Source organism: Ylistrum balloti, unplaced genomic scaffold, assembly GCF_031769215.1.
Source record: "Ylistrum balloti isolate Yb309-2 unplaced genomic scaffold, AGI_CSIRO_Ybal_v1 Utg370590, whole genome shotgun sequence".
Lineage (NCBI taxonomy): Eukaryota > Metazoa > Mollusca > Bivalvia > Pectinida > Pectinidae > Ylistrum > Ylistrum balloti.
The window spans coordinates 192,835-205,983 of NW_026782366.1; the positions used below are offsets into that span (position 1 = coordinate 192,835).

At 36.4% G+C, this 13,149-nt stretch overlaps 2 protein-coding genes across 2 annotated transcripts; both read left to right on the top strand.

Moving 5' to 3' along the window:
* The first annotated feature begins 1,440 nt into the window (after nucleotides 1-1,440).
* LOC132556823 (uncharacterized) lies at nucleotides 1,441-4,433 on the top strand. Its single transcript, XM_060221266.1, has 4 exons — nucleotides 1,441-1,470; nucleotides 2,789-2,897; nucleotides 3,670-3,846; nucleotides 4,138-4,433. The coding sequence occupies exons 2-4, from the start codon at nucleotides 2,840-2,842 to the stop codon at nucleotides 4,392-4,394; spliced, it is 492 nt and encodes a 163-aa protein (XP_060077249.1). The 5' UTR covers nucleotides 1,441-1,470; nucleotides 2,789-2,839; the 3' UTR covers nucleotides 4,395-4,433.
* Nucleotides 4,434-6,326: 1,893 nt separating this feature from the next.
* Nucleotides 6,327-12,771, top strand: LOC132556747 (uncharacterized). Its single transcript, XM_060221189.1, has 3 exons — nucleotides 6,327-6,387; nucleotides 8,646-8,822; nucleotides 12,521-12,771. The coding sequence occupies exons 1-3, from the start codon at nucleotides 6,327-6,329 to the stop codon at nucleotides 12,769-12,771; spliced, it is 489 nt and encodes a 162-aa protein (XP_060077172.1).
* The last annotated feature ends 378 nt before the right edge of the window (nucleotides 12,772-13,149 follow it).

Here is a 13,149-nt window from a genome sequence, read left to right on the forward strand (position 1 = left end):
GGGATTTCACAGGAAAGAGAACATTCCATACTTATGTAAGATCTTGCAAACAGAAAGCTCTCAGCCCGTTAGGTACAAAGACTTCTGACAGTTGATCAGAAGCACATCAGGCGAACTTTGTCGCGTGCTTATCTGAACACTTAGAGGCATATCCTGCTAACTTTCTGCAGATATTTGTGACTAAAGATGATACATGGTTCGATCATTACATCCCAGGAGCCAAACAACAATAGTCTAAACAATGTAAGCATCATGCATACCCCCACCCCACCCCGTCAAAAAACAAAGACTGTTGCATCAGCTGGAAAGGTTATAGCCTCGGTGTTTTGGGATTCTGATAGTATTCTGTTGGTATATTATGTGCGAAAGGGACAAACAATCAATGGTACATATTATCACTTCTTAGGCAGTTAAAGAGAAAATATTAAACACAAGCGCCGCCGAAAACACAGTAAAAATGTGTTGTTCCACTAGGACAATGCTCCAGTTCACAAGTGTGCCGTTGCTATGGCTGCCACCAACGATTTTGGCATAGATTGAGGTCCACCTTGTTCGCCTGATTCTACTCCATCAAATTTTCGTATATTTCCAAAATTGAAAAAGACCATTACCGGTACCTACTTTCGGTAAGATTAAGACGACGTCATACATGCAGTGGAGGGCTCTCTGAACAATCAAGAAAATGACTTCTTTAAAAATGGCATTGACGCCCTTCAACATGACAGGCGAAAGTGTATAGAAATTGAAGGGGATTATGTTGAAAATAATGCAATATGTTCGCCAAAAGTCAAACCATTAAAATGAGGTTCACAACTCATCAATCAGTCCCAATTAGTTTGTTTTTTGCATAATTTTTTGTATTTTTATCTGCATTGTATGCATACACAGCACTGATAAATTAACAAAGAAACGATGTTGTCGATATGTATTTTATAGAATTTCAAAGGTATAAGAACGTCACTTTACTTGCTCATGTAATAGACGTCCAAAATCGATCTTACATATTGACTATCAATAAGTTATGAAGTTTATATTGACAAACTCGACGTTCGTAAACCAGAAGCAAACTAGCAAACTACAAGAGTAACAGTTGTCCAAAGATTATGCCAAATTTTATTCTTGCATGTTAAATTGTTATTTTCTGCAACTATATCTTATATCATAGAAATAACTTCACTGAACCAATGTTGCAACTCGCAACACAAGTTAAAACTGATCCTATCAAGTAACATATATAGGCCAATGGCTTCAGCTTTTCATTGCTGATAATTAATGATTACGACATGTTATTATCATTGTAAATATTTTCAGGTAACTGGCTACGCCACAGTCGTTTCTGCCCTCGGGTTATATATATACACAGGTTCCTAGAACAGAATCACAAAGGACTATTATATACACACGTATATACAAAGCTTTCACATTATTTCTTGTCTACGGGAACAATCATGGCGTCTTATAGGCTGTAAGGTAAGATGTGTTATATTGATTGTGAAATTATTTTTATAGGAAACATACAGTAGTATTCTATTGAGAGTTTCCATCTCTATATCGACCTCTATATGTAAAATTTGGAGTGGTTTTTCTTGTGCTATCGTTTTAGGACTATTCAAAATGGCGCTGACCAGCAAGCAGACGATATCATTTTGACTCTGTTATCCCACATAATTGTTAATCAAAGTAACGGTGTATAATGATGTATAGGTGCGACGGGTCATGCCGACAGTTGACGGAGCTGCGATGTACACTTAAATTAAGAATAACAACCCAAGTTTGTTGAAAACAAAGTATAAACTTATTGGAATGTTGTGTGAATTATGATAGTTTAACAGGGATAATTCAAGCTTAGTCCCTGTAATTAAGTGTGCACTCTAAGTTATGGTTATTATATTTGTTGGGAGTGTTGTTATCATATCATATTACTTTGAGAATCGTTGTAGTGAATAAAATTGTAGTGGATTTAGAGAATACTACAAAGAGAATATTTTAGTAACGTAGCTGAGTAATGTTCGGTACAAACATAAGGTAATTACGAGTTCAAAAACAGGAACAAATGATTTTAAACCCACTTTAAAGTTGTAAATACAGTTTTCTAACTGAATAAAAACGAAGCACATTTGTGTTCTATACGAGAATAGCATGATCACAAAACAGAATATTTTGAGTTGTAGTTCATCAGAAAAAAAATACTTTTACACTACGGCAATGGCCGCACCTAATTTCCTCCACCCAAAATGTGTGAAGTCCTTATAGACATGTCCTGTATAAACTGTAGTCCATAAGGTTTGTATTGCTTCCGGGGAGGTACATGTTTAATGGGAAATAATAGCATATGTAAGTTGTCCTATATTCCAGTCAATAATGCATTGCACTATATAGCGAACACATCAACGACATTTCAAACCTACGTCCATATCAGTGAATCTTAAGTTGATTAAAGCGAAACTTTCCGGAATTGATTTTGAAAATTGAAACCATAAGATATACCAATATTTCTTCAATATTTTAATACATAAATTCATCGTCAAATACCTAGTGTAAAACTTACAAATATTAGTAATAATTAGACAGTATTGTAATTTAGGTACTTGTCGGTAACTCTGAATTTTGTGTGATTCTCTATAGCATTAATTCACAGGTAATTGCTCTCTTGACAGGAGCGCTCCTTAAAGTCATGCTATCAGAATGAGTATAACCTAGACATAACTAGACTAAATGGTACAAACCTCGTAATAATACCGGACGCTACCGACAATATCATAAACTGAGAATTATATTTGTTTCAGAGAATGAAGCAAGAGTATCGCTTGGTTTTAACCTAATCAAAATTGCCTGATTTATGAAAATTGGAAGTATGATGCTACAAACTGGACTGTTCTTGGTGGCTGTTCTTGCAGGTAACTTTCAGTTTCATCATATATTATCGTATTACCCTTCCTAAACGTTATTACAACATAGTACGATTCTCTATGAACGTAGCCTATATTTCCACACTGTAAGATGTTTGCTGAAAGTTGACTAAATTACCAAAATTCAGTACAATAGCTATATTTTGACTTGGTAAGGTTTTTAGCGGGCCTTGTGTCAATTCTAAGACAAATTTCTTAACCAGATAAATAAGCAAAACCAGAACTTATGTCTCAGAGCTTCTCAACTTCTTAACAAAGGGCAATAACTCTAATCTTTAAACTCATTTAGCATGTATCTAGCCCGTGTAAACGGCTGTAATATGAGGCATTTCATTGACACAGGATGATTCCTGTTGAATGTGTCTCGCAGCTTCCGTGTTTCTTTTTAAATCCAATACCTCTACAGATACATACAAATGTACCCTATTTTTGTACATGTATAATTTGCACACATAAAAGAACAATTGATGCGTTGAGATCATAAGAAAATCTTATCAAATAATCTCTTATCTCATACATGCACTTTGTATCGACAAAATGCTGTTTGATTGTTATTTATTCCTTCATAATATGACAGAAGACGACTTAAGATTACGTGATTTTCTTTCGACTAGTAAACGAAAATAAGCGGAAACCTTAGCTAATTTGATATGCCCAAGAAAATCAAACTTTATTACCAAATCACCGACTACAGGTATCGCTGAGCTGGCTCGAGAAAACCGCCAGTACACTATTATATTTTGCTGTATCATTCTTCCAGGCGCCGTATCTGTTGTATCCGGCTCCGTCAACTGCTACACCTGCTCATACACGATAACCGGCGCACCATGGATTAGTTACGAGTGCGCCAATAACACAGATAAGGTGACAACAGGGTCAGCGCAGGTTCCATGTCATCACACTCTACAATGCGTCACAAAGGTTGTTTACAACGCCGGTAAGTTAACAGTTTCTATAAAATCATGTAAATACACGCACGGTATATTTTTGTAAGACGCCTATGTTATAATAGGGTTCCATAATTTCATATTACTTTAAACGACTCGCTCTTATCCAGCGTCCAATCTCAGCATTACATAATTACAATTAAGCAATGCGTTATACTTCCAGGAAGGACAATCTTTGAATACAAAAAGAGATTACATTTTATTGTATTTGTTAAAACAATGTTTCTTTTCAGAATCGATTCTTCTACATATCCATTGTCATATTTTTTTTATTTATCTAGATCTCACTGAAATACGATCGGTCACAAGAGGATGTTTTGTACCAGACGTTTACAAATGTGGTGTGAATTGTTGTGATCAGAGTCTTCATGATGTTTCCTGTCAGTATCAATGTCGGTCAGACGGCTGCAATAACAAGGACGTCACCAAAATACTGAAAAAAACGACCGGTACTGGTGCGGCTTCAGCCATTCATCCGAAATGGAGTCTATCTGTCACTTTTGTGCTATTTAGCGTTATCATTTTGTCTGCGATGTGAGGTTGAAATAAATATAGATAAAAAATATGATAATAAAAATGCACTGTTTTACTGTTTTTAAGGAATGCGACGAGAATAGCCATGTATTCGTGAGTTTTTTTTTTGTTTTTTTTTTTTTTTTTTTTTTTTTTTGGGGGGGGGGGGGGGGGCGGGTGTACTTTGTTTGTTTGGGTTTTTTGGGGGTTGTTTTCTGTATATAAGTTAAGCATTCATACAGAATGAAGAATCTGGTTTGTGTTATAGAAAACAATGAAAGTAAGCTTGTAAACATTCTTCGTGCATACTCTTTCTTTAATCAGTCCTACATTCAAAAGTTAAAGTAACATTTGGTAAATACACCCTTCCGTCTTCTAGTACGACCTATGCCAAAAGGTCAACTGACACCCCTTTTGAGCCTCTCTGTCAAATATCAGTTTGAGATAGGAGTCTATGTGTACTCTTTGTTGGAATGACCGGATCAACTGGCAGACGTGTTCGGAAATACCCGATAACAGCTTTCCGACTTTATAATGAGAATACGTCACGTGATCTCGATATCAACTGATGTGGATTTATAATATATAAACAAAACATTTCGTGATTCGCTGTCTAGTCATTTCCTCCATACACGACAATCTTACTATGGAATGTGAAGACACAAACACCTGTCGCCACAGGTCTTGTTATGTTGATGGCATCTACACTAATTGTTAAAACTTACTTGTCACTAAACCTGTTCTTAAAGAACATTGTTTCGAGGACTTATATTATTTCTATCTATTGCATTTCAATTTTATACATAAATGTAACAATCTTATATCACAATTTATTCATCGTATAGAACAAATATAGAATACTAATATCCTTAGTTGATAAAATACTTTTATCTATGTTAACCTTTGTGTTGACATTGAAAAATGGAGTACACAAACAAAAGGAACTTACCGACAATAGAATCTTCATTCAAACTCTACATTGGTAAAACGAATAAAAAAGCACCAATAGATAATGTAAGCAGAGACATTTGTGAAATAAAATGAGAATAAGAGCAGGTGTTCCGGGAGGATGAGCGTTTTATGCTTCGACCGCGACACTCATAATGTAACTTTTGGTCAATCCTAGTAAGAAATGTCACATTCACAAATGAGGACAAGGTTTATCTAACAGAAACTACAAGCATATCTACAAGCATAACGCACAAGGAAGTGAAATAATTTCCAATGATATCTCGATGGCCAACTTGGAAATTCCCCATAGTCTTCACAAATCTGCATCTCTGTATTGGTTTCGTTTTCGATTACAAGTTTTATTTCGGTTACACATACCGGAGGATGAACAACATTTCATGACAAGCTGTTCCTTTTACCCACAGCATAAAAAGGCATTGTTTCTTGATTATGTTTCTCGCTACTTTGAGAGTAAAAGATTTCGGGTGGTTTCCAAGGAATATTTTTTGAACATTTTAACCATGAGTAGTAGAAGTTTGAGAGGTATAATCTTTGGATATATAAATAGCCTTGAACCACTTTTAATGTAAATTGAACATAGTAATAACCAATGTTTCAACTTTAGACATAAATATCGTTAGTTCATATTTCAATATTGAAATTGTCAAGAGTAAGAGTTTAGTAGATCAAGATAGATAAAATGTTTTAAAAGAAGGTGTTTTTTTGTATTCAATAAAAAATAGATGTTTATGCGTAATGTATAAGATACAAAAGATTGACAACGACTACTGATGTAAATCTTTCCCCCTGTTAAGGGCCCCTCGATCTCGAGTACCTATTCTCTCATTAATCTTATAATCTATTACGGACAGCCTCCCACCCATGCTGATATAACCCCCTCACTTACAATATAGACATCGAGATGTCGGGAGGAACTCCAATGTGGAATTAACTGTCTTGTGAAATTATATTACTTTTTTATGTTTTCTTAATCTAGAATTCTAAAATGGAGAGATTATTGTATATTTTTGCCACCGGACTAAGCCTTTCCCTCATTTATGGATTATGTAAGTATGAATTCTCACTTAATCTTGAAATTCCCACACGAAATTATCACATGTCAAAATGTTGTATTTGACGTTGTAACAAACTTCTCCAAAATTAAATGTTTCCAATTGGTAATTAGTTTATATTCATATTACCACGTCACACGATATTTCCTAACTTCTTAATGCTGTAATTGGCTAAGGAAGAATTTCCATGCACTTATTTAGCTAATATACTTCCGGATTACTAAACAGAAAACAAAACTTGATAAATGATAAATATATATATATATATTCATTCTCTTTTCATTTGTAATGATGTATTCGGCACACAATATCGTCATACACAAATACTTCTTTAGTGTGATTTTTTGTTTAGTTTTAGATAGTTTACTCACAAAATGTTTCAAGTGGAAAACAATATCTTTTCCGATATGTTAATACTAAAATTGGTGACCAATATAATTTCAATATCTTCATGGTAAAATCGACATAATTTTACATGGATTTTTTTCAACTAATGTCGTAAGTATTGTACCTAGTTATAATCGCTTGGATTTTGTAATTAACACAATCAAATGATAACAAGGAAATATGTCTTAATATTCACAACTTATATATACTGAAAAGATAAAGAAACGCAGGGTAATATTTATTCCGATATTTTGAAAACGCCTTCTCCAAATAAAGTGAAACTTTGTGGATTGAGTAATTAGGCCATATTTCACCTTGTCATGTACCGAAAATTTAGTCACGGTACAGTGCGCAGCTCTGGTAAATGGAGGAAGGAAAAAACAAGAATCTCGTGCACCGTGTTGTTCTGGTCTCATGCAGCGTTGGTCAAGTCACTCTTCGTTAGTCTTTATACAGACCAACTGCTTCCCTAAAATTAATTGAGAATTTGATTCGTTTTAAGAATGGCACGACTCACAGAAGTTCAGAGGGGTCAGGCCATTCAGATGCCGATGCAAGGACAGCTTCAAAATCAGGTTGCTAGGCACTTTGGTGTTAATGTTTCCGTCATAGAACGTCTTGTAAGACGTCTTCGGGAAACTGGGCGATTGGCCGATCGACCTAGGTCAGGACGTCCGCGCGTAACGTCACGACGTCAGGATCGCTATATCGTCGTCTCTCATGTGCGTAATCGGCGCCTTACTGCCGTTGAGAGTGCACTTAATGTTAGTGGAAATCATGGGCGTCCTATAAGTTCAAAAACTGTAAGGAATCGATTACGAGAAGTTGGTGTAGGAGCACGTTGCCCCTACGAAAGTCCACACCTTACCCCTGCTCGACGTCAGCGTCGTATGGCCTGGGTCGCTGCACATGCTCCACGACGGTTTCCACTGAGGCAGTGGAGACCAGTTTTCTTCACGGACGAGTCTCGATTCTGTCTTTATCGATCTGACGGCCGTCAACGTGTCTACCGACGTCGTGGCGAACGTTTTACGGACGCTTGCGTTGTAGAGAGGGATAGGTTTGGGGGCGGTTCAGTAATGGTGTGGGGAGAAATCTCATGCGGGTTAAAATCACAATTGGTTGTTATTGATGGCAATTTAACAGCAGCTAAGTATAGAGATGAGATCCTCCGACCCCATGGTATCCCTTTCTTACAGCAGCATAATCTAATCCTCCAGCAGGATAATGCTAGGCCCCACGTAGCAAGGATTTGCCAAGTCTTTCTGGCCAACAACAACATTCAACCACTAGATTGGCCGCCATATAGCCCTGATTTGTTCCCGATCGAGCATCTTTGGGACCAGTTGGATAGACAGGTTCGAAAGCGCCGGCCACCCCCTGCTACTCGAGAGCAGTTGACCAGAGCTCTGATTGAAGAGTGGGACAACATCCCCATAAGACGGATTAACGCTCTCATGAACTCTATGACCAGAAGAATAAGGGCCGTGACCATAGCAAACGGCGGACACACAAGATATTGATGACTCAGTTCAATTTCAATTTCAAAATTCTATGGGTCCATTCAATTTAATCGTTAGTACCTGTAAACCAATTGTCAGATGCAAAATACAGACTTTGGAAATTTTTAAGCTTTAATTTATCTGTAAGTATACAATATTTCGTTTTAAATGAAGCCCGATATCATACTTAATTTCTGGTTTAAAGTTCACCTTGCGTTTCTTTATCCTTTTAGTGTATATACTGGCAGCTTATTAAATTATACTCGTATCATTGGTCTCAAAGCTAAAAGCTGCAATTAACATAATTTAGCAGCTTTCTGTATTAATAAAAACTAAATATAGATCTGATATGTCCAATTTAAGGCAATGCAGACGAAGCAGCACCCAGTGGGGAGACATTCTGGTGTCACGTGTGTTCGTATACGGTAAATGAACAGGCAAATGGCTTCGACTGTCTCAACAATACAGGCGAAATGAACGATCTACAAAGCCGCATCAAGTGTGGTAACTACTGTGTCATACAGGAGCAATGGGATAAAGGTATGCCAACAACACGCTCTTTATAGGGACATTGGGACGAAAGTACGTTAGGTTTAATCGCAAAGGGTTATATATGGACATTGGGACGAAGGTGCCTTAAGCTTAATCACAAAGGGTCATATAGGGACAATGGGACAAAGGTGCCTTAGGTTTAATCACAAAGGGTCATATAGGGACAATGGAACAAAGGTGCCTTAGGTTTAATCACAAAAGGCCATATAGGGACATTAGGACACAGATAAATTAGGTTTAATCACAAAAGGTCATATAGGGACATTAGGACAAAGATAAATTAGGTTTAATCGCAAAGGGTCACAAAAATTGGTCAGGTATACTAGCTAAGGGTCATACAGGGATAATGGAACAAAGGTAGGTCATGTATACTAGATATACTGGAACCTGAAGCAAAGGTACACTATGCATACCAGCTAGGGGCCACACAGAAAAGACAGGTCACAAATGAATGTCATTTTACCAGCAAGTGGCCTTACAAGGAGAATGGGACAAAGATTAGTCTGGTATACCGGCAATAGATCGGATAGGAACTATAGAACAAAGATAGATCACCAAAGGGACTTACAGGGAAAATGGGCAAAACACGGTCAATTATACAAGTGTGCATACACTGGCAAGGTGCAAGGTAGGTCAGGTTTAACTTGTAGGGATTACAATAGGAACAAATGCTGGAAATTATTATACAGATCAAGAAACAAATGTACTGATGTATACCGTCATACAATGTTACAATAATACCAGGTTTTTCCTGTTAGGATTAGTACAGACACAATTCGACGTATATAATCCGAAAATGTAACAAAAAATGTCCAGCTAGGGTTGAAACCGATGACAATGAGACAAAGGTTACACGGTATATTTATCATAAAACTGCATTCGTAGTCCGTTTATACGGTTCCACAGTATCTCGTTAATGTTGAATTGTTAATTCTTTCTGTGTGGATTAAAAAAAATTATGGTAATTACAATAAGTTTAAACTTCGTCTATTGTGTTGTATTACACATTCAAAATATGTTCATAATAATTGTTACATCTATTATTTATTACGTCAGATTGCGAGTCCACGTTTAAAATTGAGGAATATGGCCAACACAGCAAAGATGTAGGTGCCTGGTTATTTTAACCGCTTAACAGGAACCAATGAGTTTTCATCATATTTCATATTCCCTTATTGTAAGGTAGTGTTTCATTATTATCTCAGTATGTCTATCAAACGTGATAAAGCTCGACTTGATTTCAACTCCAATGATTCTTGTTATCTATCTTACTCAAGTTTGGAGCCGTCTCTGCCAAACCATATTACATTTTTGTTAGTACGTAATATGACTTGAGGAATTGTGTATAGCTGAAGGTTCCTATTGCAATTTTATGTGATAAACAGAATCTTATATTCGTTACCTTGTTACGATTGTTTTCATTTTACGTCGAAAAAGGAAAGATAAGGCGATGAAAGATTTCCCTGAACTGTAATTGTAAATCGACCATTCGAATCTCGCGAGAATTAACTTTTCGGACAAGTCTAGAGAGATTCTGCATAGTGGCGGCCATTGTAGATATGCTGGAAAGTCGAGGAAAATGAGTGGAAATATTTGGTTTACATGTAATTGCTTTGACATATATGCAAGTTAGAAAAAAAATGTTTTATCTTTCCATAAATGTATGATTTATAACTATCGTGCTTTTGTAAACTACATAAAATATTGCCTGAATGCCGACCCCTGCAGGGGTCGCTAGTATTTGGTGTTTTGATATGGGTAGGAATTCTGATTATCGTCCGCGAGAAAGACAAAAGTAACATCGCTTATAGACAGAACCCTTCGGACTACCTCTACTTTAGATCAAGCAAATCACGTAACGTAGGAAGCCAACCTTCACAGGTTTTATTATAATCAGAATTTCTTCAACTCCGAGCATGGCTTTCTACTTTACAAAACACATGTAATATAAATAAATGATAGATTGACGTCTGCACCTCGTTTACTTCGTATTTGTTATAGACAGGTAATTAGGCTACATATTCTTGAGAACATTTGGGTTTGTTTGTGTAGTCATCGCTCCAAACGATAACTTGTCAAGTTTTCCGGTTTTGTTTCTGCATTAAGCTATACTTTCCATTTTCATTACAAGATGTCGCGTTAGTGTATATGTTTTGGGTGACAGCAAATACTTATTCTCTAAATCCAGCAATTAAGCTTGCAGTAAATCCGTTTGAAAGGAAAACAAATTTTAACTCCCTAATGATACTTTCTTTAATGTCATGAACTGCTGGAGTACATGCCAGTGTTGTCTTGTGTAACTCACCTGCGAGTGGAAGAGCTAGTGTATATGAGGCGGAAACAGTGCCGCCATCTTTGTCTAATCAAAGCTTGGTCAAATGGGCCGGAAGATATGGGCGTGTGTACCCACAGACAGGGATTATCCAGCTACAATCACGTCACGTGGAAAAAAACGTATTAACAGTTATATGTAGAGATATACGTAACACAGAGATCCAAGTTAAACTGTTTATTATGAGTTTTTCCTTTTCACCATTTTTTTCTCTAAAATTCGCTGAATTATTCGCCAATATTTCTACAAATCATAATATAGCTTTTCAGTTTCAAAGGTCAAAGGTCATGGTCTCTTGCACCATAAATTGAAAATTAGTATTTTTCGCAATAACTTTAGTTCTCTTTGGCCGATCAACCTCAAATTTCATGCAGAGCTTTCTTACCAAAGGGGCTTGCATGGGATTGTTTTTCAGGTCAAAATCAAAGGTCAAGATCATTGTAGCTGTGAAATAAAATTGCTTCTTTACCAAGGGGGCTTGTTTGGGATTGCTTTTCAGGTCGATTGTCCGTGTTCCTGTCGTATTTGAGACAAAATAAATTATGTAAATGGAATAAATACAACAAATATTTATGACTATTGCTCCATAAAACTCATCCCCAGAAACCTAGCTGGGCAGGCAACACATCCACTTCTGTGGAATTCTTGTTTTAATGTTGAACTAACAAATCCCGTCGTCTTGATATTAAAGTTATTAAGGTTTTTGTTGACACACGATTTGTTAAACAAACATTGATTTCATCCACAGTATCTTAATGTTCTCATTTATTTCCATTGTGCACCCGGTGATAAAAGTGTGTAGGTGCCTTACAAGTTTATGTTATTTAACTCATCGTTTACTATTCTCCCTCGCAATAAAGTTGTAACTTCTATGAGAATTACATGACTGGACTGAAACTATGAAAATATTTCGTTGTAATCTAGTATTGGGTCTATAACTGAACACAGGGGAGTGTTACCGGGTAACATGTGTCCGAAGATAAAGGTAACAGTTACCAAAAATTTGTGGTATATGAGACGTGAAGTTGTAAAAATTACACTCTATCCGAGAAAAATAGTGGTAGATTTTGTCTGGAGTATATAGCGGTATCTCAATGACATGCGCTAAAGCATCAACGATAACATCATTAGAGGTTTATTCGTCGTCCTAACAGCTATAGCCACGATGAGAAGGTCTTGCCAATTAAAGGCAAACAGGCAAAGTAGTTAGAGAGATGGGCAAAGATTAATACAGTAAACATCTTAAATGGTACAACACATTTATAGCGTGTTCGTGTCCTCTAGCTTGACATGTATCGTTTTAGTTAGTTTATAATGCGTTTTGATTGGCTTTCATCGATACTTGTCTTTGCAGGTAAAAAGGAGATAAATTCTGTGTTCCGATCATGCAGCACCAACTGGGGTAATCAGTGTTATGATGATAACACGTACATCACGTGCAGAGGTTCATGCAAGGGAGAATATTGTAACAACAGCACTGTGACAGAAAAGAATCGCTTTGACGATTTGTGTGATGAGTTGTCCTGTGAAAAATCGGGTTCGTTGTCTAATCGCGTCACAATAGTGCCAGGTGTAATATGGCTGCTGATTTTCGTTTATATCTAAATCGTCTGATTCAGACTTATTTGGAACGTTTAATTTGATTACAAGACGCTGTACATTTTAAATTTCACAACAACTACCGATTTGTTTAAGCTTTGAAAGGTTTACTACAACTTGTGAACTATTTGTATCGCTATTAAGTGTGTACTTGTACTATATCTATTGATTATCTTATTTAATGATCTTCGTTTTAAAATGTTGGTATTCAATAAAGTCATCAGAAAAGCTTAGTCGTTGTTATGGTTTTATGGTGATTGAAGAACTCAAAGTGAGCGTGACGTAACCGCGCTAAATTTAAAGACATATGTCTATTGTAACACAGAAATCGTGGACATGAGAAATTGTTCCAATGTGAGTGATCATGGAACTACCCTGATCCAT

Bases quoted from the DNA above. Each gene is read 5' to 3' on its own strand.
- LOC132556823 (XM_060221266.1), top strand. From the start codon at position 2,840: ATGAAAATTGGAAGTATGATGCTACAAACTGGACTGTTCTTGGTGGCT. The intron at 2,898-3,669 runs GTAACTTTCAGT...TCATTCTTCCAG, and splicing joins CTTGGTGGCTGTTCTTGCAG to GCGCCGTATCTGTTGTATCC. The intron at 3,847-4,137 runs GTAAGTTAACAG...TTATTTATCTAG, and splicing joins AAAGGTTGTTTACAACGCCG to ATCTCACTGAAATACGATCG.
- LOC132556747 (XM_060221189.1), top strand. From the start codon at position 6,327: ATGGAGAGATTATTGTATATTTTTGCCACCGGACTAAGCCTTTCCCTC. The intron at 6,388-8,645 runs GTAAGTATGAAT...GTCCAATTTAAG, and splicing joins TTCCCTCATTTATGGATTAT to GCAATGCAGACGAAGCAGCA. The intron at 8,823-12,520 runs GTATGCCAACAA...TTGTCTTTGCAG, and splicing joins ACAGGAGCAATGGGATAAAG to GTAAAAAGGAGATAAATTCT.